The sequence below is a fragment of the Fusarium pseudograminearum genome, chromosome 3 (assembly GCF_000303195.2).
Source record: "Fusarium pseudograminearum CS3096 chromosome 3, whole genome shotgun sequence".
In the NCBI taxonomy this organism is placed as follows: Eukaryota; Fungi; Ascomycota; class Sordariomycetes; order Hypocreales; family Nectriaceae; genus Fusarium; species Fusarium pseudograminearum.
The window spans coordinates 259749-276146 of record NC_031953.1 but is presented as its reverse complement, the minus strand read 5'-3'; the positions used below and the strand labels follow the sequence as shown (position 1 = coordinate 276146).

The 16398-nt window shown below is 22.4% G+C and overlaps 1 protein-coding gene across 1 annotated transcript, besides 81 other annotated features; it reads right to left on the bottom strand.

Annotated features, from left to right (window-relative positions):
- The first annotated feature begins 54 nt into the window (after positions 1-54).
- Positions 55-340: a mobile genetic element.
- Positions 341-363: 23 nt separating this feature from the next.
- Positions 364-460: a repeat region.
- Positions 461-646: 186 nt separating this feature from the next.
- Positions 647-723: a repeat region.
- Positions 724-775: 52 nt separating this feature from the next.
- Positions 776-833: a repeat region.
- Positions 834-843: 10 nt separating this feature from the next.
- Positions 844-1000: a repeat region.
- Positions 1001-1026: 26 nt separating this feature from the next.
- Positions 1027-1082: a repeat region.
- Positions 1039-1285: a repeat region.
- A 34-nt stretch (positions 1286-1319) lies between these two features.
- Positions 1320-1412: a repeat region.
- An 8-nt stretch (positions 1413-1420) lies between these two features.
- Positions 1421-1461: a repeat region.
- A 22-nt stretch (positions 1462-1483) lies between these two features.
- Positions 1484-1632: a repeat region.
- A 133-nt stretch (positions 1633-1765) lies between these two features.
- Positions 1766-1884: a repeat region.
- Positions 1885-1941: 57 nt separating this feature from the next.
- Positions 1942-2029: a repeat region.
- Positions 2030-2039: 10 nt separating this feature from the next.
- Positions 2040-2088: a repeat region.
- Positions 2047-2221: a repeat region.
- Positions 2222-2235: 14 nt separating this feature from the next.
- Positions 2236-2349: a repeat region.
- An 18-nt stretch (positions 2350-2367) lies between these two features.
- Positions 2368-2538: a repeat region.
- Positions 2539-2575: 37 nt separating this feature from the next.
- Positions 2576-2724: a repeat region.
- Positions 2725-2755: 31 nt separating this feature from the next.
- Positions 2756-2989: a repeat region.
- Positions 2990-3151: 162 nt separating this feature from the next.
- Positions 3152-3341: a repeat region.
- Positions 3342-3351: 10 nt separating this feature from the next.
- Positions 3352-3459: a repeat region.
- A 337-nt stretch (positions 3460-3796) lies between these two features.
- Positions 3797-3881: a repeat region.
- Positions 3882-3977: 96 nt separating this feature from the next.
- Positions 3978-4006: a repeat region.
- A 78-nt stretch (positions 4007-4084) lies between these two features.
- Positions 4085-4105: a repeat region.
- A 95-nt stretch (positions 4106-4200) lies between these two features.
- Positions 4201-4262: a repeat region.
- A 152-nt stretch (positions 4263-4414) lies between these two features.
- Positions 4415-4474: a repeat region.
- Positions 4475-4574: 100 nt separating this feature from the next.
- Positions 4575-4613: a repeat region.
- Positions 4614-4815: 202 nt separating this feature from the next.
- Positions 4816-4836: a repeat region.
- Positions 4837-4866: 30 nt separating this feature from the next.
- Positions 4867-4968: a repeat region.
- A 44-nt stretch (positions 4969-5012) lies between these two features.
- Positions 5013-5072: a repeat region.
- Positions 5073-5110: 38 nt separating this feature from the next.
- Positions 5111-5158: a repeat region.
- A 46-nt stretch (positions 5159-5204) lies between these two features.
- Positions 5205-5263: a repeat region.
- Positions 5264-5435: 172 nt separating this feature from the next.
- Positions 5436-5458: a repeat region.
- Positions 5459-5478: 20 nt separating this feature from the next.
- Positions 5479-5567: a repeat region.
- Positions 5568-5596: 29 nt separating this feature from the next.
- Positions 5597-5785: a repeat region.
- Positions 5786-5836: 51 nt separating this feature from the next.
- Positions 5837-5881: a repeat region.
- A 47-nt stretch (positions 5882-5928) lies between these two features.
- Positions 5929-5969: a repeat region.
- Positions 5941-5983: a repeat region.
- A 148-nt stretch (positions 5984-6131) lies between these two features.
- Positions 6132-6367: a repeat region.
- Positions 6368-6417: 50 nt separating this feature from the next.
- Positions 6418-6492: a repeat region.
- Positions 6458-6499: a repeat region.
- A 164-nt stretch (positions 6500-6663) lies between these two features.
- Positions 6664-6717: a microsatellite.
- Positions 6718-6833: 116 nt separating this feature from the next.
- Positions 6834-6883: a repeat region.
- Positions 6884-6904: 21 nt separating this feature from the next.
- Positions 6905-7069: a microsatellite.
- A 2-nt stretch (positions 7070-7071) lies between these two features.
- Positions 7072-7116: a repeat region.
- Positions 7117-7128: 12 nt separating this feature from the next.
- Positions 7129-7178: a repeat region.
- A 14-nt stretch (positions 7179-7192) lies between these two features.
- Positions 7193-7359: a microsatellite.
- Positions 7360-7452: a repeat region.
- Positions 7388-7458: a repeat region.
- A 12-nt stretch (positions 7459-7470) lies between these two features.
- Positions 7471-7580: a repeat region.
- Positions 7581-7637: 57 nt separating this feature from the next.
- Positions 7638-7754: a repeat region.
- A 17-nt stretch (positions 7755-7771) lies between these two features.
- Positions 7772-7843: a repeat region.
- Positions 7844-7856: 13 nt separating this feature from the next.
- Positions 7857-7971: a repeat region.
- Positions 7906-7977: a repeat region.
- Positions 7978-8169: a repeat region.
- Positions 8087-8250: a microsatellite.
- On the bottom strand, positions 8117-12521 carry FPSE_06348 (uncharacterized protein; the record flags this gene model as incomplete). Its single annotated transcript, XM_009259466.1, has 9 exons — positions 8117-8126; positions 8185-8189; positions 8663-8749; positions 9063-9069; positions 9144-10746; positions 10804-10997; positions 11047-11171; positions 11232-12030; positions 12082-12521. 9 exons carry the CDS (start codon positions 12519-12521, stop codon positions 8117-8119), a joined length of 3270 nt encoding a protein of 1089 aa, XP_009257741.1.
- Positions 8251-8338: a repeat region.
- Positions 8777-8822: a mobile genetic element.
- Positions 8854-8883: a microsatellite.
- An 859-nt stretch (positions 12522-13380) lies between the features above and the next one.
- Positions 13381-13568: a repeat region.
- Positions 13569-13571: 3 nt separating this feature from the next.
- Positions 13572-13742: a microsatellite.
- Positions 13743-13764: 22 nt separating this feature from the next.
- Positions 13765-13863: a repeat region.
- A 10-nt stretch (positions 13864-13873) lies between these two features.
- Positions 13874-13896: a repeat region.
- Positions 13897-13954: 58 nt separating this feature from the next.
- Positions 13955-14035: a repeat region.
- A 110-nt stretch (positions 14036-14145) lies between these two features.
- Positions 14146-14200: a repeat region.
- Positions 14201-14226: 26 nt separating this feature from the next.
- Positions 14227-14372: a repeat region.
- Positions 14373-14596: 224 nt separating this feature from the next.
- Positions 14597-14645: a repeat region.
- Positions 14646-14791: 146 nt separating this feature from the next.
- Positions 14792-14846: a repeat region.
- An 11-nt stretch (positions 14847-14857) lies between these two features.
- Positions 14858-14933: a repeat region.
- Positions 14934-14984: 51 nt separating this feature from the next.
- Positions 14985-15230: a repeat region.
- Positions 15012-15301: a repeat region.
- Positions 15068-15326: a repeat region.
- Positions 15118-15386: a repeat region.
- Positions 15258-15557: a repeat region.
- Positions 15289-15574: a repeat region.
- Positions 15305-15598: a repeat region.
- Positions 15599-15612: 14 nt separating this feature from the next.
- Positions 15613-15654: a microsatellite.
- Positions 15655-15657: 3 nt separating this feature from the next.
- Positions 15658-15726: a repeat region.
- Positions 15727-15772: 46 nt separating this feature from the next.
- Positions 15773-15904: a repeat region.
- A 21-nt stretch (positions 15905-15925) lies between these two features.
- Positions 15926-16179: a repeat region.
- Positions 16180-16183: 4 nt separating this feature from the next.
- Positions 16184-16254: a microsatellite.
- Positions 16255-16259: 5 nt separating this feature from the next.
- Positions 16260-16396: a repeat region.
- The last annotated feature ends 2 nt before the right edge of the window (positions 16397-16398 follow it).

Genomic DNA, 16398 nt, shown 5'->3' with positions numbered 1-16398 from the left:
TAATCTATTTATAGTTTTTAAGCTATATTAATTTTAATTTCTTTTACCTCTTTATAGCTATAATAACTATTTTAAACTATATAAGGCCTATTATAAAGCTAATCTTATTAAAATTCTAAATATTATTTAATTAAATATTATACTTTATAATTATATTCTCTATAAGCTAAAACTAGCTATAAATAATAGTTAGATCTTTATATTTAGCTCTCTAATAGTTATATCTTTAAAATATATATATCTTTAGCTCTAATTATTACTTAATAAAGTTATATATTTAATATATATTAATAGGTAATATATTATAGTCTATAAGTAGGGAATTAGCTATTTCTTCTATAAAATATAGTTATAAAGGGAATCTATATAAATTTAAGTTAAGAAAAAATTAAACTATTATATCTTTTTCTTAATTAAATAGTTTTTATAAATTAGATATAAAATTATATCTTAATTAAATGCCTTATTAGTAGTAATATAGCTTTATTTACTTAATTTAATAGATCTTAATAGTATATTAAGTGTTTAGTTTTAGGTTATTTTAAAGGGCTTAAAAGGTAAAAATAACTCTAGCTTTATCTAAAGGCTATAGTATTATAAATAGTTAAGAATTAATTAATTAGATAGTTAGGTATAAGGTTAAGGGATTTATATTATATTTATTTATCTATTATACTTACTTATTAAATATATTATATATAAAGTTAAATATATAAAGTAAAACCTTCTATAGTTAATTAAATAATACTATATAACTTAACCTTACCTTATTAGCTAATAATAAATACCTTATAATAATATATTTAATAATAATTTTAATAATAATTTTAATAGAGGAAGTAGTTATTATATAGTTTTAGTTAAAATTAAAAGCTATTTATTTACTTTATTAATTATAAAATAAGCTTTTATATATAAATTATATTAATAGCTTATATAGCTTTTAATAATATATAAAATACTATAATACTTATTATTATTATATACTATTATTAAAATAGACTAATTATAACTTCTAAAGGGTAGAAATTATCTAACTATATATAGAAATATTTAAAATAAGTTTTAAATTTTTTATTTAAGCTTATTTTTAAAAAAAGCCTAAATAGAAATATAAGACTTTACTATTTATAAAATTATTATAAATAAGTAATTAATAATAGAAGTTAATATTAAATATATTTATATTTAATATAAAAATATACTTAAAAATAATATATAAAGCTTAGTTTATTAATAAAAGTTATTATTAAATAGAAAGGTATAAATACTTAATATTATATTTCCTTTTATAGGATATTTTTACTCTTAAGAGTAAGTTAATTAATATAATTTTAACTATTACTTTTTATTTTTTATATACTTATAAGTAATAATTTATTTTAAATTAGTATTAAGTTTAATAATAAATAGCTTACCCTTTTAGCTATTATTAATTATAATATATATATATATATATAACTCTCTTAAAAGCTAAATAAGCTTAATATATTTCTTAAAAGTCTTATTATAAGTTATAGTTTTAAATTTATTTATAAATATAAATATAATAAACTTTTTTAAATAGTTATAATTAGTATAAATATTAATTAATTTATAGAAAAATAGAGAATATCTTTTATAAAATAATTACCTATAGCTATATATTACTTTTATAATAAGTAGCCTTAATAGTACTAGTTTAGAAATTAGCTAGCTTATTTAGAAAAATATTAGTATTATATTAAATGCATTCTATAAAGCCTAGGAAATTTTATACTATAGCTTATATAATAAAAATAAAGATTTTCTATTTAATAAGTAGATTTAATTAATATTTAAAATAATCTTTTAATTTTTTCCTTTTAAATTAAATAGTACTATTTTTAATATATTAAATATATACCTTTAGGGATAATACTATAAACCCTTAAGATTAAGTTTTCCTATTAGCACTTAATTAAATAACTACTAAACTAAATCTAATATTAATAATATTAAAAAAAGTAAATTTATAAAAGTAATAATAAAAACTTAAACTAAAGATAGATTTACTTTTCTATTAAGTATTAAAGATATTTAAGTTATATAAAAAGTAAATTTATAAAAGGTTTTTAATAATATTTTTAATTAAAAAAGCTTTTAAAAGATTAAAATACTAATTACTACTTTATATATAGTATAAAAGATATTAAAATATTAATTTAAATACCTATAAAAAAATAAAGCTTATTATTTATAAGAGAAAGTCTCTTCTTTATTATAATATTAACTTAAAATTATTATTAAATATATACTTAAACTTATTTTAAGCTTACTAAAGTTTATAATATAGAAAATAATTAAATATAAAAATAGTTATAATAAAAAGGCTTATAAAAGGAAACCTTATAAGATAACTATATAATAAAAGTTTATTTAAAAGTTATATTATATATAAAAGCTATAATTTAAGAAAGTTAATATAAAAAGGAAATTATAATAAAGATATATTTAAAAGTAAATCTTTATATATAAATATATAAAAAGAATTTATATAAGTTTTAATATATATTTATACTTAAGGCTATATAAGATAAATTAGTATTATAAGAGCTTATATTATATTATTATACTTTTACTAATAAAGTAAAATATTATCCCTTTTAAATAGATATTATAATAAAGTAAAAAACTATTTAATATTTAACTATTTATATACAATTAAAATATATATATTTTATATTTAATTTTTACTTTTATATAGCTAAAACTAAAGCTATTAATAGCTTTATAGTTATAATATTAAATATAAATTTTACCTTTAAGTTATAATAAAGTATAAAATTAAATTAACTTACTATTTAGAAAATTAAATAATAGTAAAATAGTAACTAAGCTATTAAAGTAATAAGTTAATATTATTAATATTTATATATACTTTAAAATATATACTAGTTATATAGTATTATATAGCTTACTTTAATAAAAGTTTAATAGAAATTTATAATAAGCTTATTTTAATATTATAGCTTAAGGATAGTTATATAGCTTTATAGTTTATATATTTAAATATAAAGTAATTAGACTAATACTTATCTTATTAGTAATTAGCTAAAAGCTATTTTAAAATACTTTTTAAGACTTAACTTTATTTATAAAAGAAAACTTAAAAGCTATAAGTAATAAAAGCTATATTTATTTTTATTTAAAACTAATATAGGCTTTAGATATATTTATATTATACCTTTATATATTACTATTAAACTTATTATAAGTAGCTTTTTATAAATTCTTAACTTTTTACTATTATTACTATTATTTATTAAAGTAAGTTAAATACTATATATTAAGCTATATTATATTATAAATTTATTAAATAAGAGAAAGACCTATTTACCTAGTTATTATACTATAGTAAATATATAGTAAAATAGTAATAAATTATAATAAATTTAGTAATATTTTATATATTAATTTAATTAAAAATATTTATATTTACCTTACTATTAAATAGGAAGTTATTAAGCTAAGTAAAAGTATAAAAGTAAAAATAAATAATATAGTTAATAGGCTTACTTATATATTAACTATCTTATAAGTCTTAAATTATATAATAAAGAGTTAAGTTTATAATAGTAGTATATAAAGTTATATATTTATTCTCTAAGGTATTTTTAACTATTATAAGTTTAATATAAACTCTTTTCTATTTATATTTCTATTTAATTTAAGTATAAGCTAATATTATTAATAAGTAATAAGAGCTATAATTTAATAGTATAAAGTTATTTAACTTAAAAATATAGCCCTAAAAGTATTAATAATTAAGCTTACCTTATAATATATAAAATAGAATTTATAATATATTTACTTAATATTAATATAGAGTTATTTAAAGAAATTAATAAGAAAATAAATAACCTTAAGTTAAAGATAATATTTTAACTTAATAGTATAATAGGGATAGGAAAATTAACTATCTTATAGATTATTACTTATCTTTAGTTTAAAAAGGGTAATTTTAATTTTATTTTTATTTTTAAAAGAGAAGAGACTAATTAAGGGAATTTAGCTATATTTATACTAACTATAGCTTACTAACTGACTTAAAGTATACTAGAGGTTATATTTTTTATTAAAAATACAGTTTATACTAATTTAGTAATTACTAATAAAGCTATTTAATTTAAAAAGCTTATTTAAAAACTGCTATTTAAAGTAATAGCTATATTATTATCCTAATAATTAGTTTTTATTATTATTAATATATTAAATTATTATAAAAAGGATATTAATATTAAGCTTATTTTTAAACTTTTCTTTACTTTATACTTCTTAGATTTATTATATATTTAAGTGCTTATTACTAATAGACTTAAGCTTTTTATATATCTTAGCCTTTTATCTATTAGTAGTACTTATTTAAACTTAATATTATATAAAATCCTACTACTAATTATTAAGTATAATATATTTATCTTTCTTTAGTATAAGTTTATTAATATTTATAATAGCTTTAATAAAAAGGTAGTAAAAGAGTTAAAATTACTTATATATTAAGCTAAATAATCTAACCTTAAAAAGCTAATAAAGGTAATAATACCTCTTTTTAGTTTTATTATAACTCTTTATTAATTTATTAATAATTTATACTTTAGCAGTCTTAATAAACTTCTATAAAGTTTACTTTAAGTTATAAATATTAGCTAAGCCTTAAAACTTAATATAATATACTTATTAGTTCTTAAGTAATAAGTTATTAATAAGCTAAAATATAAGAGATATAATATTATAAAGAGCTTTTACTTTATTATTAGTATTATTATTATACTAGTTAACCTCTTATTGAAGCGCTTTTATATTATATTTTAATATCCCTATTAATAAAGTAATAACTAAGCTAAGTATATTATATTTTATTTTAAATATTTTAAAGAATTTTAACTTATTAATATAACTATTTTATTTATTATTTTAAGATTATCTTATTAATTGTAAAAATAAAAAGACTATAGAGTTATAAGTAAATAAGAAACTTACTTACTAAAAGCTAATAAAAAACTATTTTTATATTATATATAATACTTTATAGAAGAATATATATAGTTTATCTTTCCTAAGTATATAGACTTTAAGTAATTAGAGAGAGAATATCTTTATAATTCTAATATACTTATATATATTAAATATATTATTAGACTAAAGGTAAGCTTAAGCTTAGTAATAATAAAGAAGTTTATACCTTTTTAATAATATACTTTTTATATTAGCTTAAAGTAATAAGTTTATTTAAATATATTAAGGAATATCTTAATGCCTTTATATTACTAATAAGATAAATAAAAGTTTATATTTATCTCTTAAAGCTTTAGCTATACTAATAAGTATTAGACTTAAGAAGACTTAAGCCTTTTAATATTTAGCTAATATAAAGTAATTTATTTAAGTCTAGTTTTCTATAATTGCTAAAGTGCTATTATAAATTTATTATTATTTAGCTTTTACCTTAAGGAAGAGTATTATATAAAAGATATTTAAAAATACTATTTTAAAATAAATAAGTAATTTACTAAAAGTTAAAAAATATTAAGATATATATTTAATAACTCTAAAGGGCTATAGTAAGTAGGTTAAGTTAATTATATTTTTATATAACTTTAAAAAGGTAATATTAGCTTTTTATAACTATATAATATAAATTTAAAATATAAAAATAGATAAGTATAAAGATATTATTTTATTAAATAGTTATATATATATTTTATTTTTTATAATTAATAGGTATAGTATTATTATAAATTATAATATATTTACTTTATTAAAAGGCTTATAGTCTTATAATAAGCTTACTATATTATAATAATCCTTAGTAGCCTTAAACTTTACTTATATAAATAGTATTTAAATTATAATATTAAAAGAAGATTTACTCTAGCTGCCTTTTAAATATTATAATAGAAAAGTAGCTATTTTAAGAAGTATATTTATTATAAATTATTAATTTAAAAGAGTTATATTATTAGAGATTTCTATAGTAAAGGTAAAATAGTAAATATAACTATTATATAAATAAGGCTATATTAAATTATAATTAACCCTTTAAAGTAGTTTTATTATATAAAAGTAGAAATTATAAAGTAATTTAATACTTATTAGCCTAGCTATCTAGCTATTAACTTTAGTATTTATTATTATAATAAGATAATAAATTTATACTTTTTATTATTTATTATTATTATTTTAATATAAATAAGTATATTAAGTTAAGAGATATACTTATTTTAAATACTTAATATAAAGTAATAAAATATAAAATAAAATATATTAACTTTCTTATAGCTATAAATAGTTATTTTTTATAATAATAAGCTAATAATAGTAAATAATCTATATTTAGTAATTATTTCTAAAAAGCTAAAGTAGCCTCTAATTTTAATTAGGGCTATATAAGAATAGATAATTAACTTAATCTTAATATATAGTACTATTATCCTTCTTTTAATTAAATATATAATAAAATTATAAAAAATACTTAAAAGTAGCAGTATATTTAAAAGTAGTAATATATCTAAAAGTAGTAATATTTAGAAATAACTATAGAAACTAAATACTTATAGCTAATAAAAAGGAATAGTATAAATAATTTTATAATCTATTAGCTAATAGTATTTAATCTTAAGTAAAAAAGAATTAATTATAAGTTATTATATTATATTATTTTATATATATATATTATTTTTATATTAATATTTATTACTAGTAGAAAAAGAAAGTAAAGGTATAAGTAGTGCTAGGTATTAACTATAAGTTATATAGTAATAGTAAACTTAAACTATTTCCTTATTTAAAATCTGCAATTTCCTAAAGTAAACTTATAAATATATATATTTCTAATATAATAAAGAACTTAATTAATTAATTACTAGCTAATAGGCTTAGGCTAAATTTAATAATAATATAAGTAAGGGATAACTATATTAAAATTAATATTAATTAAATAAAAGATTTAATATTATATTATTTATAGTAAAAAAATAAAATATAATTATATTAATTAACTAATTATTTAATAGAGTTATATATACTAATAATATAGCTTAATATAATAAGTAAAATATTAATATTTTTAAATAGTTAAAAGCTTATTTTATAAAAGGTTAATAGCGCTAATATATATTAATATTATACTAGTAATATATTTAATATATTAGTTAATAGCGCTAATAACTTTTATAATAAATAATAAAGGATAATTATATTAAAATTAGTATTAATTAAATAAAAGATTTAATATTATATTATTTATAATAAAAAATAAAATATAATTATATTAACTAATTAATTATTTATTAAAGTTATATATATTAATAGTATAGCTTAATATAATAAATAAAATATTAATTTTTTTAAATAGTTAAAAGCTTACTTTATAAAAAGTTAATAATATTAATATATATTAATATTATACTAATACTATATTTAATATATTAACTAATAGCGCTAATAACCTTTATAATAAATAATAAGGTTAATTTTATATTTAATTAAATAGCTTAGAGTTATATTTATAATTTAATTAATACTTAAAGTTACTTAAAGTTATTTTTATATTTAATTAACTAAACTAACTAATTAGATTTCTTAAGCTATAAAGTAGTTATTATACCTTTAAAAGCTATAATTATTTAATTAATTAGCTTTTTATATTAATATTAAAATTTAATTTAATTTAATATTAAAAATATAGTTTTTATAATACTTAGAAATATAAAGTTATTTTTATATTTAATTAAGTAACTTAAGGCTATTCTTATAATATAATTAGTACTTATAGTTAACTTAAAGTTATTTTTATATTTAATTAGTATACTTTATTTTATTAGCTATAAAGTAGCTATTATACTTTTAAAAGTTATAACTATTTAATTAGTTAATATATAAAGTTAATTTTAAATTTCTATTTAATTTAATATTAAAAATAAAGTTTCTTAAAATACTTAGAAATATAAAGTTTTTTTTATATTTAAGTAAAACTTAAAGTTATTTTTATATTTATTAAATTTAACTTTATTTTAAAGTATATATTAATATTAATAGTAGATTTAATTTTAATTTAAATAAGCTCTTAACTTTATTAATTAGCTTTAAGCTTAATTTAGTAAAGACTTTAATATAAGTTAATTATATTAAAAACTAATTAAAATTAATAAAAAAATTAATTACTTAAGCTATAATAATAATATTATAATTTTAAATACTATAATTATCTAATTAGCTAATTAATTAACTTTTTATATTTTTTCTTAAGTATATAATATTAAAAATATTATTTTCTTAAAAATATAAATTAATAGTAAAATTAAATATAAGTTAAAAAGTAAGCTAATAGCATTATACTAAAGTGCTATATAAAATAAATATAAGTTAGCTAACTTATAATTATAATAGTTAATAGGATTATAGCTATTAGTAATTTTAAGGGTTATAGATTTCCTACTTAGGGTATAGAAAGCTACTTAATTTATCTATATAAGAGAATTCTAAGCTAGAGAGAAATAGATCCTACTAATAGAATAACCTCTTAAAAGTAAAGTGCCTTTATACTAATAATATACTAAATAAACTAAACAGAATCGCAGTTGCATAGGGATATATCCTAAATCACCTGCTTTAATATCCAAGATAATATACTTAAACCTACCGTAGAGCTAGCTACAAGTAGGAAGGCGCCCTCGGGGGAAGGAGCTCGAGAGGCTCTCCGTTGATGCGAGTGGACATGGCAGGTATTCTAGGAGGAGTCCAGCGCGACAGCAATTGTAGATAGTTTAGCTCAGCACGTCCTGTGCTCCAGTAGGAGACTTTTCGGGGCCTTTGGCCCCCCGGACGAAAAATATACATACATACATACATACATACATCCATTCAATCAACAGAACATCAAAATCGATTGACGTATTACATAATCAAATCTCGATGTTGATTGAGTTAAATTGACATTGATTATCAATCCATTCAATATATTGAAATACATTGAGTGGTTCCCATCCTTGTTTGGAACACCACCTTAAAGTCACTTATGCTTTGCAGCACGACTTGCTTACTCTTCCTCTACGAGTTTGTAAAAAAGGCAAATGCCATTCAAGTCATTCTATACATACATGATTTTCTGGTTCATAACTCACTCATCTATAATATCATCATTGTCGTAGTCTTCGCTTTCCATATCGTCAGAAGTAGAATCGTAGCCATGCTCATCTGAGATGTTCAGTATCACCCCAGCATCAAGAAGGTCCAGCCTATCGTCATCAGATAAAGGCACGGCCATTTCCCTCCGCGCCTTTTTCATTCTTCTATAATAGTATCCCTTGAGAAATTCCTCCACTGACTCCTTTCGGTGCTGAAATTCTTTTTCAACCTCTTCATCAAGAGCTTCAAGTCTTTCGACCAGAAGTCTGTCCTCATCCAGTATTTCCGCCTCATCATCATCGTTAGCCGATTCATTCTGGCTCATCTGTTCGCTCGAAGCAACATCGATACAGATCGGCAAGTGCCTTATACCCAGAATTGTCATTGTCAACATATGGGCTGCACATCTGGCCAGGTATGATGTATCAATGCTTGGTGTAGTGTCTTCAATTAAGACAATTATACACATGATATCCTCGACACTGTCTATAATTCGAAAAGACTGCTGGAAAAGTCGGGTAGCCTTATCAATGAAACTCGACAATAGAGACGCCAAAGGCCGATTAAATATTCCTGATAAACAAGGACATGGCTTATTGGACTGGGCATCGCTACAGCTTATTTTTGAAACAAGGTTGCTGAGCTCCTGTGACGGCGGTGAAGGTATGCTGCCGATAATGGACCTGGAAATTCCTAACTCTGCGCCAAGGCTCGCTCCAATGCGGTGAAATGCCGTCGACTGAAAGCCGGATGTGGTGTAGCAAAGTGTGAGATCGTGCTTCAGCAACCACGTGATATATGTAACATTCATCTCAAGAAGTCGTTCCGCACCATGAGGTGCTTGTTGGTCACCAAAGATATTAACTCGTGATAGAAATGGCTCAAGACCACTCTCATCTGACGGCAGGAAGCCGAACTCACTGGCTAGGTGACATATTTCAGGAGAAAGTCGATTGTTGAAAAGACTTTGAAAATCCCAGGGAAAGGAGTAAGGCTGGATACCGTTACTTATCTCGATGCCCTGATTGCTCGAGCTACCGATGCGCGGTTGTAACTCATCCCATAGAATTCCTGCCGTAGCATCAGGGAGAGACTCAGTCGTCACTCCGTATCGACTTAAAATCTCAGTAGGAAGTAATGCAAGAGAAATATCTCGTAGCCGCTCCCTTCGGTTTCTGAAATGTTGGAAGAATAGCTTTCGGGATCTTAACGAACACCTTTCAAGAGCTCCAGGCATTGGTGAGTGCAGTAATACACCGCAGTCGGCCTCAAGGAGAAGTTGAACGGAAATAGCACAGTTGCAGTCCTGACAAAGTACCCATCTGTCCGGCGCGTTACAGATCACTCCACTGACCACCAGGGCCAAGTTCAGAGGTGTAGTACATTTGAATAAGTCGTCGTCAAGCAAAAGGTGTGCTTTTTTGTGTTGTAAGAGTAGACTCAAGCCCTTCGGCCAAGTAACGCTTGCATGCAACACATTACGTCCATATATATCTGCTTCCAGAAACCCCCGTGGAGACTCGCTATCAGCTAATATGGCTTTCAGCCGTTTCTCATCTCTCTGTATGATGATCCTAAAGATTTCGTTAAACCCGAAGGCTAATTTACTTCATTAGTTCCGCATGTTTGAGCTGACAATCCAAGTGAAGCAATTACCTTCGGTAATATCAGTGTGCTCGGTCCAAATATTCATAGATTCGAACCAATATTCATCGATATATCCTAAACACATGCGATTGCCATGGGCAATTTCGTTGGCATAAAAGGAAGGATCGAGGGTGGTGATCAGGCTATAAAACCAGGGGAGAATACGCAACCGACCAGGATCTACACAAATGTCCAATACCGTCCTAGTTTATGTAAGTCAATTAAACAGAAATACTTTGTTGAGTGGCAGACCTTTGCTCAAAATTAGAAGCAGTGACTGGAACTCCAATATTGGCCATATATGAAAGAAGCATGCGAATAGCTTCAAATGTTTTTTCGTCGAACAACCCGTCACGGCCCATGTGACCTAGATAGCCCTATAACATTTGTTAGCTCAACAGCGCCTCGAGAGGCACAGAGCCGTAAATAATACTCACGTCCAAGTATTTATAAGCAATATTATTTCCTTTCTCATCTACATCAAATGGCGACGCAGCTCCAGAGCTATATGTTGCCCCTAGCTTTTGAATGACTGCGGCAATGGCCTCTTGTGAATGAAACCGCTTAAAGAAAGACGCCCCGCGAGGGAAGGTTTCATAATCACCAGGAAAAGTCACATGTTTTGGTTTGTGAGTGCATGGACATAGAAGAAGATCGAAAGCCGGACTTGATTCAACAATGTTGCATGGCCTCAGTCCAAAAGAGAGACTATATCCCCCAGCCGGATAGTCTCGATCCAACGATATAGAGAGAGCTTGGGAAGCGAAATGCCGAAGCCCGAGATAGGTTATTGTAGTCTTTGTCCTCTTGAATGATTGTTTGAAGAAAATACAGCCAGGGCCATGGCGATCTCGTTTCTGGACTTGTTTCGAGATCACGAACCCTCCCCAAGATTGGTGGGTTTGAGTTGAACTATTCGAACAAGCATTCCATGGGCTATTTTGACAGGTACATCCCACAGTGGCTAATATTTTGCCAAACGCTTTTTCGGCTTCTGAGTTTTGTAGATAAAGAGGGTTGACCTCGGGACCGGAAATGTGGCTGCTCGTAGCCACAGATCGCTCTTGGATGATTTGCCGAAACGTGGTCACCTCCATACTAGTGCGTTGAACAGCTGGGCTGATAATTTCGAGTTGTCTTGCAATGGTACCTAATATATCGTGCGTAATTTTGTCGTTGGCGTTAGTGCAGCCTTTGAGAACATGCAAGTCATCACTAATGCCGATATTGATATCGCTGAGTAAAATTAGGAAGAGCTAAGACTTCGTTCAATATAGGGTTACTCACAGGTTGAAGTTTTGCACGAAACTGCTCAAAGTCGCATTCGCCTTGGAGAGCTGGTCTTGTAGTTGAGTTAACTTCTTCTGGTCGAAGGGATACCGAGCTATCATCTTTTGCTTTCTCCATGTTCCTTTGATATCGGACAAGCCCTCGGCTCTAGTTAGGTCCAGCATCAATTGCTGCAACATCTTGAGTTGGGACTCGCAATTGGCCAGACCTTGATTGACTCCATTGGCGGATAAGGCGTGGCGGTGACCAAGTTTCAATGTGCTCGACTGGATGATGCAGATGTTTGACTGCAGAAGGGCAAGACTCTGGACGGCAGACTCGATGTCTTGATGTCGATCTTTGACTGCGCTGAAATAATTGTAAAGACCGCCACATAGAGTCAGGCCAAGAGAAACAAGACCAGCGACACCGCTGGCGATAGATAATGGGTCGGCCATGTCGAGATTGACAGGTTTGCAAGGGAAAGGAAGAAGCTGGTGAGACGGAGCGGGGAAAATGGCCGATAAATATACGTGGCTACTTGCGAGACAGCCAAGGCAGATTTGTAAATCAGGCTCTCAATCAGATTGTGCCAACGCATGCATCAATCACAGCAGAACCAGCCGAATTCGCACCAAAACGAGGCGGAACCACTTAAGGCTCGACCTGTAAAATACAATTCAGTGCTGTGGCGCTGTGGCGGTGCTTTTGTAATACCGCACAGAACCAATTGTCCCTACTCTTAGTTACCTTTATCGTAGTTAACTTATGACTTCACCTAAAGCTCTCGTGCTGTCAGCATAATTGGCATCAGTTGATATGTTGGCTAACCAGCCAAATTGCTCTGGGACCCCCTGGAATCTTATCGTGGCGCCTGGGCGCCGTTCCAGTGGGAGCCATTGGCTTTGCAATGTTGTGTCAGCTGGTTCTCATCCTGTACAACCTTGAGCCAACAGACGATTAGGGCGGCAAGAAGCGGGATATAATTAGTCTTCTCAGGGAGGAAAGAGAGAAGTGGCAGCACTTAAAACTACAATATATCTTTAATTAATAATAAAACCATTTAGAGTATACTATACCCTTATAGCACTTTACGCAATAGGATGCATTACATTCTGAGGTAAACCTCTGCTCTGATTAGCACTACTATTTCTATATCTAGGATAAAGTTAAATTAACTTTATACTCTAGCAGTAATTAACCTTACTAGGTTTAAAGTAAGTTAATAAAATTAACTTTAGTAAAGTTAATTTAGTTATTAGTTACTAGAGAGAAAGTTACTTATATTATATTCTTATAGTTATATAAATACACTGCTATATAAGTTATTTAACTACTAAATATAATAATATAAGTTATAAAAATTACTATAAGATATTCTTATTAATTATTATAAAGGTTATTAGTATAATTAACTAATATATTAAGTATACTATTAATATAATACTAATATATATTAAAGTTATTAACTTTTTATAAAGTATATTTTTAACTATTTAAAAAAACTAATATTTTATTTATTATATTAAATTATACTATTACTATATATAATTTTAATAAATAATTAGTTAATTATTATAATTATATTTTATTTATTTATTATAAATAGTATAATATTAAATCTTTTATTTAATTAATATTAATTTTAATATTATTAATTTTTACTTATATTACTATTAAATCTAGCTTAAGCTTATTAGCTAATAAATAATTAATTAAATTTCTTATTATATTAGTTATTTTAAGAGAAAAATATATAATAATATATTTTAATTATAAATATTATTAATAATATTATTACTAGCTAAGCTATATTTTTAAATTTATTTTATACTATAGTAAGTATTAGCTATTATAGTTAAATTAAATCTAGCTTATTTTTTAAGTAAGCTTTTATTAGTAATTTATATATATATAATTAATTAACTTTTTTTATAATAACTTTACTATAACTTTAAATCTTTTTTTTTTTCTCTTTAGTCTTAAATAGCTTAATATAACACCTCTCTTTTAAATAATAACCTATTAAGACTTAGCCCTTTATAAATATTAATACCTATATATAATAAGTAGCTAAAAGGGTATATATATAATTTAAATTACTTTTTTTATTATTATTTTAATCTATAAGCTAAAAGCCTTAGCCTTTTTAATTTCCTTAAGATTATTAATAAAAAACCTATTTAAATTAAAAACTTAAATATTTATATTAATATTTTCCTAATAATTATATACTTTCCTAATAAGAATATATATATAATAAATAGTTACTTAATATAATAAACTCTATTATATAAGTAATTAATAAAGAAGATTTTACTATACTATATATATAGCAGTAAATTCTTTCTCTTATAACCCTTAATTAACTATTAAGTCTACTTATTAAAAATTAAATTACTTAGTAATTACCTTTTTATTTAAGCCTACTTAAACTTAGCTTTTTATATTACTTTAATAAAAACCTATTTAACTTTTAAATTATATACTTAAACCCTATTAACCTCTTACTAATATTACTTATACTATAGCCTTTATATTATTAAAAATATACTTTTTAAAGATTTTATTAGCTATATTAAGCTAACTTTTTAATATAGTATATTAAGCTATATAGTAGAAATTTAACTTAATTACTATAAGGAAAATAGTCTTAATAGTAAATAAAAAACTATTTATTATAAGCTTTTCTTTAAGGTTATTTAAGCTAATTACCTTTTATATAAGCTTATTATATAATCTATTTAAATTAATATTAATTTTAAAGTATTTAAAGCTATATAGCTAAAAGAGCTTATAGCTAAAAGTAATTAATTTAATTAAGTTATAATTATTTTATATAACTTAAGTAAGTAATATATATAAATTAAGCTTTTAAGCTAATTTAATTACTTTAAGGTTTTTAGCTATCTTTTTAAGCCTTTTAAATATTATAACTATCTTATTATTATAATAATTATAAAAGCTATTTATAATAGTCTTATTAATTAAATTAAAACTTAAGTTATTATATTTTAATATATTAATATATAAGCTTTATTATTTAATTATAGCTAATATTATTATATAAAGCTTATAAAAGTAATTAATAATATAAATTATAAGAGATTAAAATAAATTAACTTTTAAGTTTTAATAAATTAATTAAATAATAATAGTAATAAAAAGTCTTTAATAAGTAATAGACTTAATAGTTAATTAAAGATTATAAAAGAAAGAATTTACTATTATATATATAGTCTAATAAAATCTTTTTTATTATAGCTTATATAATAGAGTTTATTATATTAAGTAACTATTTATTATATATATACTTTTATTAAGAAAGTATATAGTTATTAAGAAAACCTTAATATAAATATTTAAGTTTTTAATTTAAATAGATCCTTTATTAATAATTTTAAGGAAATTAAAAAAGCTAAAACTTTTAGCTTATAAATTAAAATAATAAAAAAAAATTTTTATTATACTTTTTAAAATACTTTTATAAAAAAGGTAATAATTTTTAATATACTTATAATATAATAGAAAAATTCCTTAAAAGCTTTTAATAAATTAAAATAAAATTAAAATATATTAAAAATAAAATAATAGTTTATAAGTTATTAATTTAATTATTAATTCTTTAAATCTCTTTTTATAAAGTATTTAATTTATTATTTAGCTAACTTAATAAGTTATTATATAAAAGAGAAGCTTTATATTAAGCTATTTAAAATTAAAAAAAAGAAAAAAAAGAGATTTAAAGTTATAATAAAGTTATTATAAGAAAAGTTAAGTAATTATATATATATAAACTACTAATAAGAGCTTATATAAAAGATAAATTAAATTTAATTTAGCTATAATAGCTAGTACTTACTATAATATAAAATAAACTTACTATAATTAAATATATTATTAATATTATTAAAATTTTATAATTAAAGTAAGTAATTAAAAGTTATATATATAATTTAAATATTAATAAATTCTTTAAGTTTAAGTTTCTTTAAATTTAACTTTTTATATTACTTTAATAGAACCTTTAAATTAACCTTTAAATTTACTTTAATTCTTTATTTACTTTATTTATATATAGCTCTTATTATTTATAAGGTATTATTTAATATAAAAGCTTTTATTACTTTAGCTATTATAATTATATTTTTTATTATTATATTTTTTATTACTTTAATAATAATATTATTAAAGGCTTTATTAATTTAATTAAGCTAAAACTTAATATATTTAATAAGTAAGTATAATAAATAAGTAAATATAATAAGAATCTTAACTATTATTAAATAATATATAATAAAAATATAATAAATTATCTAATTAATTAAAATTACT